This window comes from Scaptodrosophila lebanonensis, unplaced genomic scaffold, assembly GCF_003285725.1.
Source record: "Scaptodrosophila lebanonensis strain 11010-0011.00,11010-0021.00 unplaced genomic scaffold, SlebRS2 tig00000001-arrow-pilon, whole genome shotgun sequence".
NCBI lineage: Eukaryota > Metazoa > Arthropoda > Insecta > Diptera > Drosophilidae > Scaptodrosophila > Scaptodrosophila lebanonensis.
In genome coordinates, this window is record NW_022060529.1 from 2,575,926 (window position 1) to 2,586,940 (window position 11,015).

Sequence of the window (11,015 nt, forward strand, 5' to 3'; positions counted from 1 at the left end):
TCCATTCACACGCTCTATCCGCACTTATTTGTTTTCATCAGGACCTGATTTCTTTGTCATACAAAACATGCCTATGTTTGTTTATCATTCACGTACTCGTACCATCGGGCCAATAATATAATCACGCCACGCTCATGCCACACATGCACATTAAAAGCAAAACTGAGCAGCAATTCAACACAACGACACATTTGTTTATGCTGCCCGAAACAGTGGAAATTAAATAAATACAACTTTTGCAAAGGCCCTAAATATTATTATTATTTTTTTTTTTTTTTTTTTGGTATTTGTGGTGGAGACATTGCGACCGCGACCCATGGGACCAGTTGTCCGTCCCCATGCGCCTCTCTCATGCATAAAAGTAAGTCGGCCGCTGTTGTCCAAAAGAATGTGTTTTTTTTTTTTTTTAATTGCAAAAACACAACATATTTATGTTAAAGAAATAATGAATGACTGATTTCACTTTTGGAAATTTATTGTTATTTTACATATTTTTGTTGCTGTAGAAATGAATGAAATACAAAGAGCTTTTCAAGATATAACTGTCCTATTTAATATACTTATGTACCAAATCTTTTTGTGTAACGTTTATGCAATTTGATTTGAAATATTCCTTGCCTTAACAAGAATAAAGCTTATCTTAAATGCAAATTATTTATTGTTATTTATTTATATATTTATACAATTTTTCTTTTGAAAACCGAAAATAAAGTATAAAGCATTATTTTTATATCGATGCGTCATAGTCCTTAAGCGGTATGGACTGTACACATTTTCGAATGTACGTAGGTTGCTAATAACACGAATTGTATCTCTGAAAGCCAGTCGGCTTAGTGACGCGCAAACTGAACACACGAAGTGAAATATCAACTAAGTTCAGACATACTATGCATATACGAGTATACTACGTAGTACACTCATGCATGCTGGTTGGCGGAAAATAAAGAAAAAAAAACTGTTTGCTGTCGTCAAACTGGCTGAATGGTGGCGAGGCAATACACACACACACATAGACACGCACTCATACGATTGTGGCTGGTGCTCAATGGACTTCTGCTGCTTCCTCTTCTTGCCTACGCTAATGTAAATATTTCTGCGCGCTCTCTGCCTCCCTATAATTGTATAGACATGGATGGGCGGCAATTGGGAAATGGGCGTGCGCCTGTCCTAAAATCTTCGGATGCTGCTCAGTTACTTGTTGATGATGTCATTGTTTATTGATTCACCCAAACACACACACACACACACACACACACACACACATTCGGAGCTGCATGGCCTGTCTAACTGACTCTGTGCTCCTCACTTCGGGTCTATTCCGTTGTGAAAATGTACTTTATTTTTCACGCAGAGCAGAGTCAAAAGTCCAACGTTCTACTCATGCCGCGCGCGTGTGCCGCTTTCATTAACAAATTTTCACATAGCACACACACTCGCACACACACACACACACACACACACACACATACCCAAACATAGATATAAAAGGCCATATATTCAGAGGCAGGGCCGGCGCTGCTTTCCAATTCATTTACGCTTCACGCACATCATTCCACGAACCCAACCCAATGGGATTCGTTCATGCAAATTAGTCTGCTAATTAGCTGTGAGTTTATTTTTTGCACATGCGTCTGGGCTGTTAGTCAACTGCACAGCGGGAGCCGCTAGGCCAGGACGTCACATAAAATATAAACTAAAATTATGCACATAGCAACAATAGCAGCACCAGCAATATCAACAAAATCACATACGAGTACAAAGTAGATATGCTAGCACGCTGTTGGTCCATCCGCATGTTTAATTTTGCAGGCCCTAGGAAAGCCTAAGAAGGCCAGAAACAGCAGACCGGTCCACTTGAGCCGGACACTAGAGCTGCAAATGTCAATTGTGTCACACATCCACACACACACACACACACACATACGAATACACACTCACTGACCGCTTACAAGCATTGAAATCGGAGAAAAGAAAAAGATATATTTATATTATGTGGGTCATGGGGCAGAAATAAACTGAATGTGATGTTGATGTTGAAGAAGTGTGCATCTAGGACTGAAAGAGTTGTTTGTTTAATGCGTAAGCAATATGCCAGTACAGCGATGACTTGGCCAAAATGCATACACGTACAGTATATACAGTCTTTAAAAGGTATTGAATAGCACAAACATGACGTCAGAACCTTTAAATGCCAACATGAGCTGATGCACATGATACAATAAGGCAGTTGAGCGTGGGCTTTCAAAAGAAATCACAGAAGATTTTTTATACTTATGCCCAATTTACATGAGGGCGAAATATTAGATGTACTTTCTACTTCTCATTCAGGTTGGTCCTTTGGTTGATAAATGAGTCGATATGAAAAGATGCTTCTCAATTACCTATCCTTAACTATTTTAATAGTCACAAGTCAGGGCCATAAATCTGAAAGGTAGCATTTGGACTAATAATTAAAGCTGTTGAAGCTTGGATTTCCTCATGTCTTAAAAATAGTACCCAGATAGTATTCAAGTCTATTATCTCTAAGCCTGTTCTTGGCCCTTTATTATTCACTCTCCTTATAAATAACCTCCCGTTCATCTTATCGCATTATCGCATGCAATTGATCTATCTTATAACCTCTTCTCTACTATATTTGTCTGCAGGATACTTTATCAACTTTTTCACTTCAACTGCTCTGAAGGTGAGTTCCAGACTTTTTATCGGAACACACCTTATTTAGTCGCTTATACGATTGACAATTCGTTGCCCTGGTTCGCAACCTATATACTTGTATGTACGGTCGAAGAGAACTTGGAGGACTCTGTGATTCCATATTTAACGTTAATCTTCACACAAGGAGGCGTTTATTAAAAAATATTTTCATTTGATTTGATTATCGCTAGCTTGTGTTTGCTGATATTTGCATGAATAAAATATTTATATAAAAAAATATATGTACTATGTACTTCCAAAAGCGATTCTATCTATTGATTTTGTATTTATAATTGTGTATACAACTTTTAGAAGCTATCCAAAAAAACCAATGCAACCTAGCAATTCGACAAAGTCAACTCGAAGGACCAACTACAGCCAGAGGGGAAAATAAATTGTTTTGTATTTATAAACAAAAGAAAATCAACTTTTTCTGTGCTTTATCGCAAATAATAAGCAATTATTGTATCATTTCGTGTCCAAAATTATATTTATACATTTCAATAAGTATTTTTAGATATAGTAATACCTCATTATACTCACATCATACCCATACTGACTGACCAACCTTACTTTGCATACAAGTATATACTCGTGTAGTCCTATATACTTAGTAAATAGTAAACTAAAACGTGCCCCCAGTCCAAGTGGCAAAGAAACCACAGTTAGTGTGCATGTAACAGGACATAGCTGCCCCTTCGGCATGGTGACGATGCGGATGGAAATAATTCACCAGACAGCCTGTCGTCCTGTCCGGCGTGTTAAGAAATTTTCCACTGCACATTCAGACGGCTCGGCGTTCTGCAGCCAAAGGAGCCGAGCGTCGGACTGCCAGAGCCGCAAGAGCTGCCCACGCACATGCTGTTGGCACACGGACGCGCCCACACACGCAGCTCCAATATCGTTCCAACTAATTTGCGTAATATTTAGCGGCGCATCCTGCAGGGATAAGCGAAGCGAAGTGACATGTCGCGCCGCTCCATGAAGCCACTTGAAAATTTTACTCGAATTACAAATTAAGTCAACAACAAAAGTGAAAACTAAAGGCGTGCGCAATAGACGCACACACACACATGCACCCGCTCGCACACATTGTTCATATGGTGCGTATGTATGTGTTTATGCGTGTGCATGGACACTACATTGGCGTGGGCGTTGAAACAAAAGGACCCTCAATGACACGTCAAACTCTGGCGGCTACCATAAACGAGTGTTTTATCAGTCATTGTGTGACTGCTGTCTGCCCCCTGGTGAGTTCCGAACCTAAATTAGTGGGAAAAATTCACTTACACACAAACCCATTCATGCATACTTAAGTATATGTGTGTGCACAAAAGTGTGGTATTTTAATGATAATTATAAAAGCGATGTGACCAGTAAAGTTTTCGTGGAACTGACAAAGTAGATAATGGAGGGCAATCAAGGGTTAAGTCGCTCCGCAAATAATACAAAAAATAATAAAACACATCTGTACTAAATATGTGGACTATAGTTGTCTACATCAACACAAATTACAGGGAAATACAGGAGCGGCAGTAAATTAAATACTTGAAGTAAATCAAACAAAGTCACAGGAAAGCGAACGGTTTATTTAACTCAACAAACTAATGAAGAGAGTGTATTTTAGCACTTTAGCACTTTAGTTTTAGAAAATAACAAATAACTAAATAAGTCACGACGAATGCTAAATAGTTCGAACACCAGGAAACTAAAACAGGGCCAATTTTGTTGCATTGGCGAGTACACGCAGATTATTAGTGTGGCTTGTGGTCCGGACAGAACAGGCCAAAGGACACCAATATCAATAGCAACAAGTCACATACATAAATTCCTAAGTTGACAAACCTATGCTTAATAGTTGTTCATTACTCTGGCCAATATAGCCACAGCTATCTATGCATGTATTTTATTTTATTTATTTACTTAAAAAACATTTAAAGTACAAAAAAAAACCTTGAAATATAAAAAAAATTTAGTACAACTTAAAATAAAATTCAAAATGTGAAAAAAGAGTAAGATGGGATTAAAGATTGTTTGATTCAAGTGCGAGTTGATGATGAAATAGCCTTAATGGAGAATTCGAAGGATATGTGATCAGCAAAAAGGTTATAATTGGAGTAAAACACACAAAAGGCGGGTACATGTACAAGTTAGATCGACAAATTGACAACCGAAGGGTATTTACTTAAAGAAAGTACACAGCTCTCAATCGGAATGAACAGAACAATTTGGTTTTTTGAAACATTAGTCTTGTCAATTAATACAAGGCAATTTTTGGTTATATTTCAATTGGTCTACAACAGCCCTCTTTCTGACACACAATGCTGGCAGCTATTATTATTTTTCCTGCTAGCTGGTGGTCAGTGCGCTGCAGGATATGCAGCCACAGCCCATCAATTTTTCACACCGCTGTCAGAGTTGACACTTCCTGCCAGGCAAAATGTTGTGCTACTGTTGGAATGTGGAAAACATATATAGTATAGTACTGTGTACATATATTTTTTCACACATGGACGAGGACCTGCAGTTGTGTGTGTGTGTTTCTGTGGGCTTGTAATAAATTTCAATGTAAACACTTGAAATAACAATTGTAATTTTCCTTGGCGGCAAAGTGTGAAATAACAACAACAACAGCACACAAACACACACATGATGACGCTCAAGGTTGGCTCGACAACCGCCGCCTAGGTCGCTGACAGACTCTTGACAATGTTGGGAATATTATTAAATTTACGTTTTATTCGCCACACATGTTGCTTATATTCGTACTCGCAAATGGAAACAACGACAACATGGAAGCAACAATCAAATATAAGTGAATATGACGCATTTTCAAAAATACATGTTCACATGTTGCCAAGGATTCAACTGAACACTCGCCTGATCCCATACCATACTCGTACTCCGTACTCGTGCCACATTTGCCACCCAACACGAAATATAGATTATATTGGTTTTCGTTCAATTTTCCACGCAATGCCAACAACAAGCTCAGCAGAGTAAACAAAGAAAATTGCGCAGAGATGCACATAGAATTGATTATTGTCCCATTGAATGGGCTTTTAATGAAAGGAAAGGACTTGCGACGCCTCCACACAATGAACTCAAATCATGCAAATAAATTGTATTGCCAACTACAACAAGGACGTAGAGTCCATTATTTCCTCTACACACGAATAGAAAGTCGAACGTAAACCAAGTTCTTCCACATATAGCTCTAAGATTATAACTTTTGTACAAGTGCTAGTATATTAAAAGTTTGTTTCTTCGGCTGATTGAAACGAAGTATATAATTGGGATTCAATTAAAAGTCAAAGTAAAAACAATCAAGCCATTAAACGAAACTATTATATCCCTTATAGCATAAGGACGTCCGCCAAGGTGTTATGTATTTAATAATAATAATAGTTTAATATGCATTTTCAGGAATTTAGTTTGCATTTTATTCCATATCAAAGTTTTTGAGCTTAACAAACTAAAGTGGTCCCATTCTCATGCAAAATCGTCTATTACTAAGTGCAATTTAAATTCTTTATGAACGAGCCTGAGAATTAGCGCAACTCACAGCAATTCATTATCGAATATTCAAGTGCCCCATTTCAATTTTAAAATTCATCAAAATGCTGTCTACATACAGGCCCACTCCCAGACACAATATTGCTGAAAACGACGCTAATTTTCATTAAGGCTTGGCCTCCACTTATCGTACTTCAACGCTACGGGAAAGAATAGTACAATAGCATTTAGCTCATGGTCATAGACATTATGCTATTAAACTTGAAAGTGATAATTAAAAATTAAAATTGATTACATCGCATCCGAGCCAACACAAGGGCCAGGCTCAGCACCAGAACGAAACGCCAGCGCGCTGGAAACTTTAGCTTTCGCTTTATATTCATGCTGGCCATTAGAAGTTGTTGTAAAGTAATTTAGAGGCGCAGCATTACGAATACGGCAGCCAAGTGATAAACGAGTACCAGCGACCAGCGACCGAGAATGGCGACCAGCACTAGCTTTAATTTCCATTGACAGGCAACGCGACTAATTTGGTAAATGCAAGGACGAAAAACTTTTGCCGCGCTCGCGAGTATAAATAGAAAATAGTTTTTGGGAATTTATAACAGCCGCAGCTATTTTCAAAAACTGACACGAAACTTTCTTCATGCTCGGGCAATCGTGGCATGGCAATTGTTGACAAATGATTTACCGACAATCTATTAAATGATTGCCGTTTGATGATTGATGAATGCCGCCGACATGGGCATATCGGCCTGTCGGTATACGCAGCTAAGTGGATTAAATTCCCAGCGCAAGCAAAAGAAACCAAGTTTTACACTCATTAATTATGCAATAGTGCGGCCGAAAAGTCGAGCGACCTGTTAAGCGTGGGTCTCAAGATATTAACACTAGAATATGGAATACATACGATTGTAAGTCAACAGAAACAAAACAAATTGAACCAAAATTATTGCGGCTTCAACCAAAAATAACGCGCAATTGTAATTATCGTCGCAAGGGACAGCTATAATTGTGGGTCAATGTGGTCGCTCAACCGAAAATAAGTCATAAAGTAACTAACAACTGAATCCAGCAGCAGCTAAAATGTGGCCAAAACAAATAGGCACGCCAAGGTCGAGGTGGGGTGGGGCCCAGCACAGGCAGCGATACATGGAATTTTTCCAAGTGAGTATATAAATATTGTAACATTTTATCAGAAAGCTACAAACCCTATTAGTGGCAAAAGCTCAATAAAGTTTTTTAAAATTGTAAAATGTTTGGACTGAGCTACCAAATATTATTGTTCCTAGATTACTAAGAAAAAAAGAGGAATGCTAAAGTCGAGCAGGCCTAACTCTTAAATACCCTGTACCTCCCACCAAAAAGGAAAAAATGAAAAGGAAAAAAATGCTAAATTAATTTTCAAAAATTATACTGATTAAATTATTTAATTTAATTAAATACAGGCATCGGCCAAGTCTGCTGTTGAAAACAGATGTGCAGCTTTCCCGTATACATAGCTATTATATCATGCATAAAGCATGATTTAATAAAATTAATACAGTTTTAAAAATCTCTGTAAGCGTGGTCTCTCTCATATAAGCAAAAAAAAAAAAAAAAAAAAATTCGCAGCAATTTAAAAATTTTCAAATTACAAATTTTATACTCTGTACATGAAATGTACAAGAGTATATTAGGTTTGCGCGAGCTGAAAAATGTAGACCCCATAAAGTATATACATTCTTGATCTGCATAACAAGACGAGTCGATCTACAAGTATGTCTGTCTGTCTGTCTGTCTGTCCGTATGAACACCTGGATCTCAGAGACTATAAGAGCTAGAGACACCAAATTTTGCACAAAGATGCGTTATGTGTGTACGCTGTGCAAGTTTGTTTTATTTTTTTGATTACCCCCCCCCCCCACTACCCCTTGTGGAGGTTTTCCCGATTTTCCATTCGTATAATCGCATATATCTCGGAGACTATATGACCTAGGAACACCAAATTTTAGTCCAAGATGCCTGATATGAATTCGCAGAAAATGAGCATTTTGGAATTTTCCTCCCTCTCCCCCGCAAATCGTAACTTCCGTAACTCTTGGAATTTGGAACTCCAACAAATACTTCCAGTTAATGATTATGTGTCCGTATGCCAAGTGTCACTATGATTTAACAAGAAGTTATAGCCATAAATATATTTGCTGCCCAAGCGCTGCCCGCAGCTGTTGTTGATGCTGGTGCTTTGGTTGACTGCAAACATGTTTACACAGACACGAATAGACGCTCATACATACATACATACATTCCCATAGACGCAATTGCTTTGGAAATGTGCAATTATACACCAATTATACATTTACGTGAGTTCGAATACCGAAAGAGGCAAAATCGATCAAAATTTTTTTTTAATTTTCTTAATTTTTTTCATTTCTATAATTATTCTAAACATATGTACAAAGTATTTCAAAGTCGGGACACCCAGCTTTAGCTTTTTTACTTGTTCAATATATTGAAAGGAATTCATGTGATTTATTAACGACGATATGAAGGATATTGCTTTAGCTAAACCAAGAGACGGAACGACCACTTCTGATGTGTGTTTAACGTTTGATTGCGAACAGAAACAAAACATAGAAATATACATGAGTAGTATGGAAAGATTCTGTTTTAACCATTTGTAATATATCCCGAGTTTCGTTAGTCAGATTTCCAGGTGCAGGCATCGAAATCACAAGTTAAACAACAATCTAGAATACCCTTGCCTACAACATTTTGCAAATATTTATTGTAGACTTTGCCTGGTCAGAGGCGCATTCGAGCAACCCCCAGGTTTTAGGTCCAACAAGTTTTAGGTGGGTTTGAAGAAAATTGAAATGGATGTTTTGTACTCACCAATTTGTGGCACATCGTACTGCCGCTGTCCGCGCGCTGTGCGCAACATCAGCTGGCTGGCTATGCTGTGCGAGACAGGCGGTGACACGTAACCGCTGCCGCCACCTCCAGCGCTACCGGAGCGCTTATGATTGGGATGAAGCAACTGTTGATCCGACTCCTTCTTCTGCTGCTGCTGCTGCTGCTGTGCATCACCAGTGGCCGTTGCTGCGGACTCGTGCGGTTTAGTGGATGTGGCCGCTGGATCAACCACATCTTCTCCTTTCTGTGTTGACTTTCCGCTATCCTTTGAGTTTGTTAGACTACTGCCGGATCCGTTGCCGTTGCCATTGCCATTACCGTTACCATTGCGATTGGAGCTGCTGGCATGCTTGCCAGCGGTGGCCTCTGAATTGGCCAGAGCGAGCTTGGCGCGCTGTTGCTTGAAATGCTGGCCAAAGATGTTGCGCTGCAGCTGCGATGGCGCTGATGATTGGCTGCCGGGTGGGGCATGTGCGCGTTTTCTGGCCCATTTCTGCTGCGCACGTATGTTGTAGTTGCCATTGGAGTGGAGTTTAGGGCTGGCATGGCTCTTGGCCGGCGCATCGCGCTGTTCTTGCTCAAATAGTTGCTGTAGGGACTCGGGCGCATTTAGCTCCAACTGCTCGAGGGTGCGATAGGGATTTGCCGGCAAAGCTTGCGCTTCGTCCTCCCAGCCATGGTATTGGTAGCCATCTAGTTCTGAAAGCAAATCCTCGCTGTCACCGTTATCGGTTGCCGATTCGAGTTCCATAAAATCATCAAAGTCCCCAAAGCCATGATGCGACTCATACATGGCAGCTGCAGCTGCAGCCGCCGCTTGTTGTTGCTGCTGCTCCTGTTCCCGATCTGCTGGCTGCACCACACGCCCATAGTCGTACTTGACTGGTCGGCGGCCGAATTCGCGCAACTCCTCGTAATCCTCGTCGGCGGGTAGCGGAGCGGGTGGCTGTTTGACGACGCTGCCAAACATGAAGCCTCGAGCTGCCTGCTGCAGCAATGCCGGATAATCTCCTACGTCGAGCTCGTCACTGGGATGCATTTGGATGCGACCGGCTATGATAGGCCGACCATTATGACCCGCTGGCGTTGCAGGACTCTCAGCCGTCTGCTTGGCCAGACCGAGAAGCATTAAACGCTCGCGTTCCAGTTGCGCCATATCCGCGATTTCCTTATTTAGCCGTCCCGTGGTGGCATCAAAGGCAGCCATAGCGGCTGTTCGGTGTGTGCCACCAGTGCCGCCACCACCACCACCCCCTGGGGGTATGCCACCTGCATGTGGCGAATGCTGTTGCTGCTGATGTTGCTGATGTTGTGCATGGTGTGGCGCCGTGGCGATCGTATGCAACATACGATTAGCAGCCGCTTGCAATGGTTGCTCGCCAGCATTGCTATTGCCAGAGTTGCCATTGTTGCCGTTATTGCCGCTCAAGTGCAGCGCATAGAGGCCGCCATTGATGAGCAGCACACAGACAAGCGTCTGGACCAGCGAGAAGAACATTTTCTTTTTGTTGGTTTTCCGTAGTTTCTCAATTAGGCGGCTTATGTTGGCGTCTGTTTCTGCGCACTGGGCTCAACAGTAAATGGTGAATTGTAAATAGTTGTAGCTGTAGTTTTTTGTTTGTTTCTTTTTTTTTTGTTGATTTCGTTTCAGCTTCTTTTTAGCTTCTTTTTGACGCTCCTGTGCGGCACTTGCGTTACGGGTGTTGCTGTAGCTTAGCTTTGCGTTTCGTGCTGCTTGCTGCTGCGCTTGTAGGTCTTCATGCTCACTGCTGGTCAACACTATGTGCGTTGACTGAGGACATTGCACAACACTGATCGTTTCTTACTGCAATTGTTTGTTGGCAGCACTTATCAGCAAGTTTCTCTGCTGCTAGCAACCTTTGCCAAGTTGCTTTTCCTTTTTTGCTTTT

General features: G+C 40.7%; 1 protein-coding gene across 1 annotated transcript in view; it reads right to left on the minus strand.

The window, feature by feature from the left end:
* LOC115634334 overlaps positions 1-10,603 on the minus strand; it is a 39,232-nt gene extending 28,629 nt beyond the window's left edge. The window contains exons 1-2 of the mRNA XM_030531990.1: positions 9,367-10,603; positions 9,085-9,324 (exon numbers count right to left, since the gene is read on the minus strand). Coding sequence (XP_030387850.1) covers positions 9,085-9,324; positions 9,367-10,603 — 1,477 coding nt within the window. The remainder of the gene's footprint in view (positions 1-9,084; positions 9,325-9,366) is intronic.
* Between the last annotated feature and the right edge of the window lie 412 nt (positions 10,604-11,015).